The sequence below is a fragment of the Eptatretus burgeri genome, chromosome 3 (assembly GCF_056783735.1).
Source record: "Eptatretus burgeri isolate ZD-2024b chromosome 3, Ebu_testis_v1, whole genome shotgun sequence".
Taxonomy (NCBI): Eukaryota; Metazoa; Chordata; class Myxini; order Myxiniformes; family Myxinidae; genus Eptatretus; species Eptatretus burgeri.
In genome coordinates, this window is record NC_140963.1 from 70,556,620 (window position 1) to 70,571,419 (window position 14,800).

At 42.1% G+C, this 14,800-nt stretch overlaps 1 protein-coding gene across 6 annotated transcripts in view; it reads right to left on the bottom strand.

Annotated features, from left to right (window-relative positions):
* The window catches only part of LOC147030148 (uncharacterized), a 66,358-nt gene that overhangs the window by 32,663 nt on the left and 18,895 nt on the right, over positions 1-14,800 (bottom strand). For 2 of the 6 annotated variants that reach the window (XM_085873887.1, XM_085873885.1), the window contains exons 11-14: positions 14,250-14,266; positions 10,714-10,812; positions 9,317-9,984; positions 7,774-7,828 (exon numbers count right to left, since the gene is read on the bottom strand). In XM_085873887.1, the coding sequence (XP_085730013.1) occupies positions 7,774-7,828; positions 9,317-9,984; positions 10,714-10,812; positions 14,250-14,266 (839 nt within the window). Of the gene's footprint in view, positions 1-2,209; positions 3,232-3,281; positions 3,582-3,615; positions 6,546-7,773; positions 7,829-9,316; positions 9,985-10,713; positions 10,813-14,249; positions 14,267-14,800 lie in introns of those variants that run through there. The other 4 variants (XM_085873884.1, XM_085873881.1, XM_085873882.1 and 1 more) reach the window with 4 other exon arrangements.

A 14,800-nucleotide genomic window follows, 5' to 3' on the forward strand; every position in this document is an offset into this window, starting at 1 on the left:
GAATGACAGCGATGTCAAGTTTGGATTCACGAATGTCAGTCGAGATGGCGTGGACTGCGCGCAATGTCTGCACTGCTCGGTCGTGATGTCAAATGAGTCACTACGTTCTTCCAAACTTTCAAACCATCGCGACAAGATGCATCCCGGAAGGAAGGAAGATAATATTGACGCTCTGTCTGCGAAACGATCACGATGTGACCGTGAAGCGACACTTCCCAAATTTGGATTCCGGCCAGAAGAAAAACCTGCTCTTCAATCCAGCTACGAAGTGGCATACCGAATTGCAAAGTGCAAGAAGCGCACACTATTGCTGAGGACCTTATCAAGCTATGTACAGAGAAAATGGTGGAATTGAAGATCGGACCAGAGGCGAAAAAGAAGATCCAGCAAGTTTCGCTCTCTAATGACACGATCCGACAACGTATTGACGACATGGCCGCTGATGTGTGCCGTCAAGTTTACTCCGAAATCAAACAAAGCACGCTCCAGGCTTGCCTTCAATTAGACGAGTCTACCGACTCCGCCCTGGAGAGCCAGTTGATCGCCTTCACTCGCTACGAGAGAAAGGGAAAGATGAAGGAAGAGTTCTTGTTCTGCAATACCTTACCAACCACAATGACAGCGGCAGATATCTAAGCTATTGTGGACTCTTTTTTTTTTTTCCAAGCTAATGGACTCGGTTAGCAGAATTTCAAGCACATTTGTACTGATGGTGCCCCAGTGATGGTCGGCGTCAGAGGAGGGTTCGTCACGCTTGTGAAGAACGAATGGCCCCAAGTGACGTCCTCCCACTGTTCGCTACACCAATACGCTCTTGTGTCAAAGACTCTTCCGCCTCGTTTGCTGGAAGTCGTGGACGTCGCGGTCAAAGTGATCAACTTCATTCGTGCGAAGGCCAAAAATCATCGGCTCTTCCAACTCCTGGCCAACAAAATGGGAGCGGAACATGTTGGACTACTGTTCCACACCAAAGTCCGTTGGTTATCAAGGGGGAAATGCCTCTCTCGGCTGTATGAACTCCGGGTTGAGGTGGAAATCTTCCTGCGAGACAACGAAAACAACCTCCATGTCCACTTCGACAATGAAGAGTTCGTCATGATGCTCGCCTCCCTGGCCGATATATTCGGCTGACTCAACGAAATGAACCAGTCCTTGCAAGGCCGTGATGTGACAGTCAGTGACGTTCAAGACAAGCTTGCCAGACTGTCTGCGAGAATGGAAGTGTGGCAGGCACGAATCAAGGCCGGGGTCCACTGCCTCGTTTCCTTTCTTGGACGAGCACCTGCAGACTCAGAGGATTGAGCTTCCCGTTGGCATCAAAGATTGCATCACTAGACATCTCGACAATCTCTCCGCTGAGTTAAAATCGTATTTCGACGATGCGCCGTTGGATGTTCTGTGGCACAAAGACCCGTTTAACACCAAAATTGAACCTACTGAAGACGAAGCAGAGGAGCTGGTAGAGTTGAAGGTTTCAAAAGCAATGAAGCTGGTCTTCAGTAACAAAGAAGACCACTCCACCTTCTGGTTGTCTGTTCAGGATGCGTATCCACTACTCAGCAAGAAGGCATCCGTAATGCTCATTCAATTCGCCACAACATATCTTTGCGAATCTGGATTTTCTGACCTAGCGACCATTAAAACGAAGTCCAGAAACCGTCTTGACATTGGGAACGAAATTCGCCTTGCTGTGTCCAAGACGGAGCTGGACATAAGAGGCCTCGTCAGACAAGCCCAACAGCTAGTGTCTCATTGATTGTATTGCTTAGAAAAATGTTTACTTTGATATATCTTTTAAGACTGAGTAAACAAATTTCAGAAAACGAAATCTGCATCTTTTATTGAAGGGCAGGGGACCACGAATGTTAAGCGACTCAGTAGGGGGGCCATGAAAGGTTGAGAAACGCTGATCTAAGGAAACCAATCCTAGTTATGATTTTTAAATTGGTGTGTGTGTGTATATATATATATATATATATATATATATATATATATATATATATATATATATATATATATATATATATATATATATATATATCATATTTTGATGTGATAACCATTACAGACTGGCAGCTTATTGGTAGTTACCATCTCTGGAATATACCCACCCTCCGCATAATGAAAGCGAAAAGGCAAACTCAGAAACATTCACTAATGATGCAATTGCTGTTTCCACATGGGGCTTGAATGAACTGCAAACCACAAATACATGTCTGAAATGCTTTATTTATACCATCCGAATAATCCTGTCATTCCTGAAGGCAGAATTTGCTTTATGGCAGAAAGCGGCGAACAATAAGAGCCTATCAAAATGTTGCTGATTAGTGATTTTCAGTGCATTTTAATTTATAATATTGTCATACAAGTTCCCTGGGTAGTGCTACTGAGCCGCAATAGCCTACAACATGCACATGTTGTATGAGGAAAACATTTATGAACATTTTACAAGTTTTTACCACAGTTATAGGAATTGCCCTTCCCCGACCCGAGTTCCAACAAGCGTCCAAAATGTGAAATTTACGGATAACCCAAATTTCACCACGCTACTGTAGCATGTTTATGTACTATGTTTTACTCATGCATATTTGCAGCCATGAATGTCCATGTGATTGTGCCAAAACATTCACACCGTGGATCAGTAGTCTAGTCTTCATCACTGTTATCAGCATCACAGTCCTCGAGGTCTACAACCTCTTCCTCGACATCAGCGGGCTGGTTGCTGCAGGTTCGCAACTTGCACATGTCAGTGCACTTCAGGCTATTGGCAAGGCACGTGCAGTCTGGGAGTTTGCACGACCGTCCACACTTGCAGGAAAGCAGTTGCAACACTGCATCCTGGAGAACCCTGCATCCACTCGATGGCCAGCTTCCCGTCATCATCAGTGGTCCATCCACAACCCTTGGGACTTGGAACATAGGGTTGGCATTGCAGACAGCACCTCCAAATAGCAGCCTGGTAGTTTGCACGGAGGACGTGCATGAAGAGGCAGTCTTCACATGGTGGAAGCTGACTGGACTCTATCTCTCCCCGTCTGGCACAGAAGAGTTGATGTCGAAGTTCATTGACTTTTGTGGTTTTGGTAGACGGCACGTACATGTGGCAGGTGACCTCTTCCAGCTTCTGAAAGAGCTTGGTGGATACTTCCCATGAATGACCGAGCTGACTGAAGGCCTCTTGGTAGGTCTTATCCGACTTCATTTGCTTCAAGGCGCCCATCTTTCCCCGGCCTGCAAAGGCACCGACTGTATCACAACCGGAGAACACGTGTAGTCCAACCAGGGCATCACAGACTGTCTCCCATCGATCTAGCAAGCTTGTCAATGTCTCGGAACCGTGTGCGGGTTTGCGTACCACACTTCTGATACACAGGGCATGGGATGTCCTTATTGAAGGCAAGACACAGCACGAGGACATCTGTATCTTCGGCAGTGATCACCACAGCCTTGTACCCAGCCTCTGCTGCATGCAGAGCATGCAGAAGCATTCGGGTGTCTGCTTCCTCCTGCGTGGACTTCAGCTCTGCCACTTCCTCCCAGTGGTCCTTGGTTTTTTTCTTTCCCCTCCAAAACGTCAATATCTCAGAATGGTAAAATGATAAAAATGATAAATTAATACACTAAGCTGCTCTTCTGGAACGGTTATCACATACTGTATTGAAATAATCATATAGTCCCTACCAATAACTTAGTAGCCCTAAAGTTTGGTTTCCTCAGATGGTACCGATATATGCCTGGGCCCATGGACTAGGACTGTATTTTGTTTCCTGAATCTCCATTCATTCCCTCCACCTGAATATGACCGCTCTTTGGATCAGGACACGACATAGCCCCCCTGCAATAATTGCCCCCATTTCCTGGCTTTGTGCCATGGACATTTTTGGACGTGGGGCTTTCCCCAGGTGCATGGGGGTAAAAGTTGCGATTTCTCATGTTGGGTCAAAGCAGCCAAGTGTGAGCCAAATTGTTTCAGAAGTCGTGAAAAAAAAATCTATTTTCATGTACAGTGAAAAAAAAATACAAGATTCACTGAACATTTTGCAAAAAAAAGTTTATAAAAAGGATTGATCATCACAAAATGTCATCATTTTCAAGATAGGGTTGGATTTTTTGATTTGGTCAGGCTGACATGCAGGTTTTCAGCTTAAACAACAATAAAGTCAGCTGTAATGATTGGTCCAGGACAAAAACATTGTAGTTTCAGGGTTTTATAGCTTGTACCATTGTTTCATAATGCTATGTGAACCATTGTTTAAAATGACTGTCAGCTCATCGATGACTGTCATTTGAAGGGTCAAAAACCCAAAATTGTCCAGAAATGATAACCTGAATAAAATACTGCATCAATGCTATCAGTAAACTTCGCAATATAATCAAAAGCATTTATTATGGAAAATAACAGGAATTACACAGAAAAATCACCTTTCTGAAAATGTGACGGACCGGTGGAGAAATTTTCATCGGATGATATTTTCCCCAATAGGGGGAAAATAAGGGAATGGTACTTGGTCAGATTAATCACTCCCAATGTATTTGATTATATAACCAACAACAATTTAATTGCCATGTTATTAGTCTAAACTATTGACTGAAATGCAAAATGTGACTGACCGGTGGAGATTTTCACTGGCCAAACCCAATTTGCTAGCAGAGTCATATCAGTTCCCAAATCCTGATGGTACCAAGCATGAACGTTTACTATTACTCAAAGAAACTTTTAAGCAATATCATTAGAAAAAACATTTATTTTCTATCGGATTTGACTCGAGGGAATTTATCGGCACCAATAAGAGCCTTCTCGTGTGAAAATGGTCAATTTCGACATTTCCCGTCAGTTCACATGAACAGACCCTTTTCGAGCTGATCCAATTCTATTTTCAAATAATATTGGGGCTATTTGTCATACTGGGAACCAAGACAAGCATAAACAATGGAAATAATTACGTCAGCCCGACAAGAAATATCATTAATTTACAAATGTGAAAATAAAAAATACCCCCAAGAGGGAGTGCCGGTCATCTCTGCCAGAGATCGAAAGTAACTCTGTACCAGACTGGAATAGGGGCAGTTCATAAAGTATGTACGCTCTACTTCCGCGTTTCAAAACCACCCATCCCCTCTCTGTATGCAGGCTAGTGACCACCCCCCTCATACATCGCTAATCGCTTGCAAAGCCAGCAGTTCCTTATGAACCGATGTTTGTAAGCCATGACAATGCAGTCCCGAGCGGTGTAATTTACCTTTTTATTTTAATATCACAGCACGTCATTTATGAAAATAAAAGTACAAATTGACATTCAAGACAATGTTCATGTCATAAATGAAAGTAAGTGTGCATATAAACTTGTGTTCCATTGTTTTAGTTAAATCTGATAAAAGCTTCAAATGTAGTATTTGTCTCAGAGTTCTGGTTCTTAATTTTTTAATACTTTTATTTTTGTATGTACGTACTTTATGAACAGCCCATCCGGGGAATCAGAACGAAGTTTGAAGGGCTATAAAATCGGAACGAGAGCAAATTTCAAAAAAAATGGCTCGTGTTGTTCTAGATAATAGTCCATAGTATCTGAATCACCAATAACATTTGATCTCTCTTGATAAATGAGGGAGGAGATACGATTTGAAATCGACGATTTTCGCAACTTTGACAGCCTCATGACGTTGACCTCGACCTTGGACGACCTTGAAAGTTAGATCGTTGTGCATGTCTCATTGACCTCTATCCATTCCACTATTGGTTATTTGTCTCCACTCGGTTTGATTGTGGACGGACAGACTTCGAGACTGGGGTTATTAGGTCATCTCTACTGAGATGATAGAGATGACCTAAAAACAGGCCCTTATTGACAACTTCATTACAAATTCCCCAGAGTGAGCACATGAAGGACTCGATATAGACCAGGAAGACCATACATTTTTTTATAGATTTTCAAACGCTTGTTTAGAATATCTCCTCCAAAATTTTGTTTAGTAAACTATTTAGGCACACTGATCACTTTCTACAATGAAGGTTCCCTGAAACACCGTGGCTCACACTTCCCAGCGTTGGGCCTGTTAAGTGTGGAGTGCCACTCCCGATGACAGCCGGAAGGGCCAACAGAGTGCCCTTCATGCAGCAGAATGGGCAGGTCTGCAGGGGCATCCCTCAATGACTGGCATGGGACCAACTCGCAAGATCCGACGTGGCCCAATAGCTGGCCTCAGGTCGCCTCGGAAGATGTGACGTGTGGCTCTTCGGCCCCGCCTGCCATTGGGACGATAAAGTTGTGCCTGAAGCTCTGGATCTCTACATTTCTGCCCGTTTATCACTCTCACTTTCTTCCCTGGTCCCAGATGCTTTGGTTCGTTGGCTGGGATCTGCAGCGCTTGTGGCCATCGCCTGGCCAGTTCTGACAGAGCTCGTGGACCCTCGGTTGTGGAGTGCAGTGTCAGGGCCGTTCCAGCGAGTGGCATCACACAGGGGAGGACGACGGTTCCACATATTGGTCAGCTGAGGCCACCACCCTGTCCCTCCTAATTGTGTGTGTCTCTCTCTGATGGGTACCCTGTCAAGTTATCCAGAAGGTAACAAGTAGGTTAAGTTAAGTCTGCGGCTTGTGCAGTTTCTTTTCTTTTTGGAACACACACATGGATTGCCTTTTATTGCATTTCCCCTTTGACTGGCCCGGTTGCCATTTGATTCCATTAAAGCCCTCAACCTCCTATCCCTCCTTCCCCATACCCTACATTGCTTGCTGTAAATAGATTGCCTTATTCACAATTTCATTTCAATCTGCCCGTGATTGTCCTTTCTTCAAATGATCCAGCGCTGTCCGCCTCTGTGGTAGTTGTGGGGGGTGGGGGAGGGGTTGGAGCTCCCCAACTAATTGACTTGTTTCGGCCAGGGTGTACCAGCGGTGGCTTGGCCACAGCAATTAACACAAATTGGAACCAAATTAGCACGATTGGTACATTCTCCGATTGGAAAAAAAAATTACATCAGCAGGTAAACGGCTTTTCGATGGACAGACCCTGCGTTGACGTAGTAGACCAATTGGCGTTAGTCAATGCCGAGCAATCCACCGTGTCATGAATTTGAGGTGACATGAGGGATTAGTTTCCCCCTCATGGGAGACCCGAACCCTGTGGCCATAATATAGGCATAACATGCTCAGCTTTAAGATTTGATAAATATACCAAGCAGTTGCTCCTTTGCCAATGAAATTGTATTATACATCAAGACATTAATAACAATTCTCAAATTCACCAAATTAACTATTTTTTTTTTAAATATTCTTTTCACCAAATTTTTCATTTTAAAATTCACCAAATTGCCAAGATTAATTTTAATACAAGGTAAAGGCAGCAAAAACAGCTCATTTGGTGTTTTAATGGCAAGGACACTGGATGGAAAAGTTATGCAGGTTCAAATCCCACTGAAGGCAGCAGTATTAAGGATTCAGATTAGTCTGTAAACTGAGTTAGTCCCCATCTCAATTAAAATGCCAACAAAAACAAAGCTAGCTGACTGGTAACCTTCAGAAAGGGCACAATCTGCAAGGCTGACCTATGATCTTCAAGTGATGCCATTACAGAATTTGGTTGACTTCTTGTTTAAAAGGGCAAAGAGAGATGGGCATAAAAATGCTTGGAAAAAAATAATGATAATAAAAAAAGGGCAAGGGACAGTGCTAGCACACCCCCTTTCATCAATCCAAAATACATTGAAGGTTGATCAAAATTAGGAGATAACTTTGAAGCAATTAAAAGTGCAAGAACAATTAGGATTATTACCTGTGGTCTGGTTCTTCTTGAGTCGAAATTTAACTCTCTTTTCACTATTGCATTGCTGAAGGAAAAAAGGGGGAAAAAATACAACAAAAAAAAAAGTGAAAATGTTGACAAAGTGAAAATTACAAGGAACAAACAAATGAAAATGGAAAGGTTTGCCGAGTGATGCATTCATGTTAACAAAACAAAGGCAGAGAGGACAGTAAGAATGGTAAATACATGTTGGAAACTAGAAGGGCACTCGGTAGAGCGCATACCTCCACCATGCAATGCCTGATCCATGAGAACATAATCGGGCCCAATAAATTTTTGAAATATCATGCAATATCTCGTTTTTGGTCCGATGTCTCAATAGTGAAGAATCACTTTAAAAAAAATTAATAATTCTCGTTTCCAGATTTGACTTTGGATCTTCACCAAAATCGAATCAATTCGTAAATATCACACACCCAACCTGTCCACGAAGTTTCATCTGAATCCGTCCACAACTTTTTGAGATATCATGCTATATATCGTTTTTGGCCCATCTCTCAATGGTGAAGAATCGCTCAAAAAATTATATTAGCCAGATCCGGATCTTCACCAAAGTCGAAACAGTTCATCCTCGTCACACACCCAACCTGCCCACAAATTTCATCTGGATCCATCCACAACTTTTTGAAATATCCTGCACAAAATAGACAGACGGGTGAAAACAACCTCCTTCCAACTTCGGTGGCGGAGGTAATAAAACAAACAAATGGAGAAGAAAAAGTGCAAACAGTTCATGAATGAAATGACAGTGAAAGTAAAAATCTCAAATGAAGAAAGTGTTCTACATTCAGGAAGAAAAACATGGACAGTAGTTTAGCAGGAAGATCTCTCCACAGGGAAACTACAGACCAAAACATAAAAATGGTTAGTGTGCAATGGAATATGGATTCGCAACTGTTTCCATAAACATCGGCTTTGGACAGTGACGTTTATAGCTTCAACCTTCATCGACAGAAAAATTAATTGGTTGGTTAAAACGTTGAGTGAACAGGTCATTTTCTGCATTCCTTAAGGCTTGGAGGACAACATGAACACAAGAGCAAGCTCGAAAGCATCTCAAAATGCAAAGCCCATCCACAGCCGCTTTGTACTTGAAATAAACTGGATGAAAACATGTAGCTAAATAAATTAACAACGTTTAAATTTATGAATGAATGTTCTCCATATTCCCAAAATAAAGGATTGTTGAAAATGATACGAGCTTAAATGGTAAATGAAGGAATGCAAGAAGCAATTACAAGCCCTGCCGTATAGCACTGCATGGCGGACAGGTTAACAAGGCCGATTTATACTTTCCATGACTTTGCCCTTTGACATTTTGACCCAATTATTAGTCCTCTGCATCATACTTTTACTGCAAGATAAAGAGAGAAGAAATAAAAATAGACAAAGAAAATTTGAAATAGAAATTAAGACAAAGAAATAGAAACAAGAATAAAGGTCAAGTGCCTCCATATCATCATCATGATGATGAAGCAATCAATTTGGAAAATACAGCATTTGGTAATCTGACCTGAAGATTTGCAGAAATGCTTCCCTCTTGACTTTTCCATGCCCTCTTTACTCTTCCAACTTCCAAAAGCACTGAACCCTCCACTTTGGCCTCCTCAGCTTCTCCTGCAGCTGCAGCCTCATGGTCCTCCTCCTCCTCCTCTTCTGCTTCATGCTCTTCTTCCTCCTCCTCTTCTGCCTCATGCTCTTCTTCCTCCTCCTCTTCTTCCTCCTCCTCTTCTTCCTCCTCCTCAGATTCTGCCTCATGCTCTTCTTCCTCATGCTCTTCCTCATGCTCTTCTTCCTCATGCTCTTCTTCCTCCTCTTCTGCCTCATGCTCTTCTTCCTCCTCTTCTGCCTCATGCTCTTCTTCCTCCTCTTCTGCCTCATGCTCTTCTTCCTCCTCTTCTGCCTCATGCTCTTCCTCCTCCTCTTCTGCCTCATGCTCCTCTTCCTCCTCCTCTTCTTCTGCCTCCTCCTCAGCCTCGTTTTCTTCTTCTTCTTCTTCCGCCTCCTCTCCATCACCACCCATCCGCTTCTTTCTCAACTCGTTTCTTTCTGCTTCGCCAGTTTTTACTTCCTTCAGCTGGCCTTGTGTTTCAACAACTCCCACAACCTTGTTTAATCGCTCAATTGCTTTCTTTTTCTGTTTCGTTCGCTTCTTCTTTTTCCCTTTCAATTCTGCAATTTCTTCAAGGGGTTGGTGGAAGACATGGGGGGGGGGGGTTAAAATAAAAGAAAATAAAAAATAAACAAAGAAAGAAAAAAAAACCCGAAAAGAATTTTTTTGAGAAAAGTTCATACATAGCAGTATCAAGTTAAGAATAAAATAAAGGTTCTGTATATACAAAGCCAAAACAATAATTTCAAACATGAGACAAAACTTACAATTCATTGAAGTTCTCTAAAATAGAACATTCGTTTCAAAACTGATTCTTGTAAAGCCAGTTACCATCAACTCATCAACATAGAAATAAATAAATAAATAAATAAGTAACTGCTCACTTTATGATTAATGCTGCACCAAAAAAAAAGAAGGCCTCAAAGACAAAACCACAGGATTTGCATTCAATGCATACAGACATTGAAAAATATTTTTTTCATCAACAGAAAGTCACATGATGAAGTAAAAGCAAAATAGCCTTTTTGCATCGAAGGCATGAGGTCATCAAAAACATTTCACTTGTCCAAGATCCATTTACTGCACTTTGTAAAATTAAAATAATAATAATAATAATAATAATAATAATTGCAAACTAAACCTGGATGGGGAAAGCAATTCAGTTTGATATTTTTAATCACACATTTTTAACAATTAAGAAAGCAAGTGTTTGTGACAATGTGTGCACTTTAATCACAGAGCTTCATCAATCCTGATCAAGACTGATAACCAATCAAAAACATGAAAGCCATTCCTACCTTCCTCTTTCCTTTTTCGCTTTCTCACCATTTGATCCTCCTTGCGTCGGCATAAGAGTTCACCAATATAACTTTCATTTTTTTGCACAGCAAAGCCCACTGCATGAAAGACAATAAAATACCATTATTTCCATCCAGCACTAAAGGCATTCGAACAATAGAAATCAAATGATGACACATTAAAGCACGTTTTAAAACCAGCAACGAGGTTGCTGATCAATAATGTCACGTGACGTGCATGGGGAGGAATGAAATGGAACCCTCTGTTATGATGCTCAAATATATTAGAACATGAAGGAAAGACTCAATGTCCTGCCCACATATTCTGGGAGATGTGTGATGGTCAAAATAATTTGGATAATTTAGAAAAGTGAAGCAGAGAACATGGTGTTCCCTCCTTCTCACCTCTTTATAAATTATGTACGTACACCTAACGCTCTCCTTTAAGCGGGTCGATGCACCCGTAAATACTTTTCATCAGATGAGGGTGTTGTGCATTCATTCATGTATTTCCAAGCTCGAAGGTATATGCAGCACCAGGGCATGAAAACTGTCCAGTATCATGGATGTAAAAGGTGTGGTTGGAGGCGTGCGTAGGGGTTTCTATGAGAGTGGTAGTAATGCTGGTAGTTCTGTTTCTGGAGAGTCAGTGAGAGCTGCTATATGAACAGCTATAAGAGTCAGTTATATGAACTTTCCTAGAGCATTGCTTGGTTGGTAGCACAACATGCACACAAAATATTTTTGAGTGTGCATCATTTACTATCATCTGGCATTTTCCATAAGCCATGGAATGTCCATTCTTATGTATTGTTTGACACATACCAGACAAAGGGGCTTTTTCTATGCCCCTGGCATTTTCCACAAGATAGGTATTTGCTTTCTTCTCAGAAACTACACATACAATTCCGATGAAACTTCACCGCAATCTTTATCACCCATGTTGTACCAAAGTTTGTTCACTGCATTAAAAATTAAAAAAAATTCCATCGGTATTTACTTTCTTCTCCATTACATATTTTGTGGGTCGTCCATGTCTACTAGTGGTTCCCTGGTTATGTTATCCAGATGCTATGAGGGGTATTTCCCCTTTGTTTTTGATGTACACAATATTGAGGCTCATGGAAGAGCTAGAAGAAAATGGACCAGGACATAACAGAACAAAAGGAAGAGTACAGAAGGGGAGTGGTTGGGGATGACACCAACACCAGGAATGAGGGACAAAATAGAAGGAGACTTGGACAAATATGTGATGTGGGGAAGACTGAGGACTGGAGGACAACACACGGGGGTGCACAAGATGGATGTAACCCAAATTCTCAGGAAGGAAAAACTGGTTAACGAGGTTATAAAAGATCATAGTTTTGGATGGGGGATGATCTGAGATGGTGGTGAACAGCTGTCTTGAAGACCTGGAGGGAAGAATGAGATCAAGGAGAATGTGGCAGCTGGTTCCAGAGGTGGGATAAAAGAGGAACAAATGAGTTAAGGTGAGCATTGATTCTGGATTTTAAGGCAATTACATTGTTGTGGGAATGCCTTCGAGATGGCAACTTTGCAAAGCATCGCAATTGTCATTTCCCACATTGCACGATTTAGCATAAGCATGATGGAATTTAATTGCAAAAAAGAATATGCATCTTTTATGCGTAGAAAGCTGTTGTCAACCTTCCCCACGCGTTTGGCTCAAACCACTCTCGCTTCATACCCTTTTTGATGTTCTTGTATTCAAAATCTGTCCTTAATGTGCCTTAAAGCATTCTGACAGGCCATCAGGGACAATTTTAGGCAGGAAGGCCACCATAACAGCAAAGCGCACCAAAATCACTTTGTGACAGGTCGAGTGGGATGATGGCCCACCCATGAACTGGGCCTGAAACAATAGCGGCTGAGCACGTCACAAAATCGGGTGGGGCCGACTATAAGAGAGATGTGACCATGCTCCACCGGGGAGGACTTGTGGAGAGAGCTTAGCTGCAGAGCCTGCGCAAAGTGCATTGATGCGGTTCCCCACAGCACAGCTGACAGCTGGCTGTCCCCATACAAAAAGCTACGCCCACCCTCACTGCTCTCACTCGCTCTGATCGCGGCCTGAGTGTTCTAGAGAGGCCAAGTCACTGCTTGGAACTCGCCGAGTATTGCCGGGAGCAACCTCCGGTATTTTCAGTCTTGTCAATTTCTATCTATCGTCGGTCTTCTGTGGTGTGCATGATGCCTTAAGGACCAGGTAATTTAAAGGAACTCCGTCTGTTCTTCGAGTCATCACACTGGTTTGGGGAGGGATTAATTATTATTGTTGCACTGCATTGCTTCCTTTTCTATCCCCACCCCGTGCATATCAATACACTATAAAACCACTTAATCTCGGTGCATTCAAACGGCACTGATCACTATTTTAATTGCACACGCCATTTAAAAGGGTAGATTGCTTTCGGGTGATTAGCACCAAGGACGAGACAGTGTCGGTGTCCGGCAAGTCGCAAAATAAAGGGAGACTTGGACAAACAATAGATGTGGGAGAAGACACATTCTAAGCAAACTCAGGAAGGAAAAATATACCATCAGAGATGGGGAATCCCCTGCCATTGAATGAAAAAGGTCATACATATTCCAGATAATGAGGGAGGTGAATTGGAAACAAGACACCATTTGGTCATCATCTCGAAAAAGTTCCCCAGGGGTGAGGAACATAGTAACCAAAAATAATTGAAATCAGATAAGCGGTTTTCCATTTATTACAAAAAAATTTTTTCAAGATGGCCACCCCAATCAGTCATCTTGGATCCAGCCACGCCCAAAATCAACAGGGTTCTTCCTTTTCAGGTGGTACATGTGTGACCCAAATTTCAAATCGATATGGTGAACAATTCATGAGTTATCACACTCACAGCGATAAATGTTGACGCCCGGACGGACGGATGGACAGCCGGACGACCTGGGTGACAACAATAGCCCCCTTCTGCCACGCGGCGGGGGATAAAAATTGGAAATTTGGAAGAGGGTGGGCTTGGGTTGGAATTAACAGGTGGTACAAAAGATCATTGTTTTGGATGGAGAATGGTCTGAGATTGTGGTGAATTGCTGTCTTGAAGACTTGGAGGGAAGAATGACATTGAAGAGAATGTGGAAGTTGGTTGGGGGGGGTGGGGGGGGTGGAAGTGATAAAGAATTGTGCATGGTTTCATGCTGAGGCTTTAAAATCGGGATTCATGACTCGCGTCCTTTGTCTAGTAAATTATTCTCGAGAATGGTGCGCTGATTAATATTGTCATTATAAACTTAAAACTGTCAATACTAACTTGTGGCCACCATCTTGTCTGCCATTGGCAGGAAATACATAGTGGGGACCATTAGCTGGGCATGAAACAGGTGATGGGACATATCCAACCAGAAGTCAATTAACGTTGTTTTACTGAGGCCACACAACCCATATGCACGTGGTGATCCGTGAGTGGACATCGCACATGCTGCTCACAAGTACATACAACAGTAGCAAAGACAGCAAACATGCTAAAATGACAATTGTCAACACTCACCTGTCACACTTCTTAACCTGCAAAAGAAAAGAAAAAAAGTTACAGCTCAGTTCGGAAGAAGGCAACATTGGAAGAATGAATGCAAATGTTTGGGTTGGGTATGAGAAGAAAGGAAAGAGAAGTGAAGTTTCCACAAGGCCCACCACCAAAATGAGTCGATGTGCAATCACCACGTCAACACCATTTTCAATTTTGGTCAACACAAGCAAGACAAGACAGCTTACAGTAGACATCTTAACACAAACCGAGGAAAAGTATTACACCGACTGAAAAAGAGATAGAAATTTGAAAAACAATTACAAGAGCACACACAAAGTCAAGGAGGTTAAATTAAAGGGCGGGTGGGAGGGGGAAGTAGCATTTGCTCAACTACTTTACTGAAATCAGCAGAAATGCCGATGAATCCTTTTCAAGGCTTTAAAGATAAAATTGTAATATTTTTTTATTAAAAAAAAAAACATGGATACCAACTACTACTTTGAGGAACAATCATTTTTCAATCACAATGCAATATATATATATATATATATATATATATATATATATATATA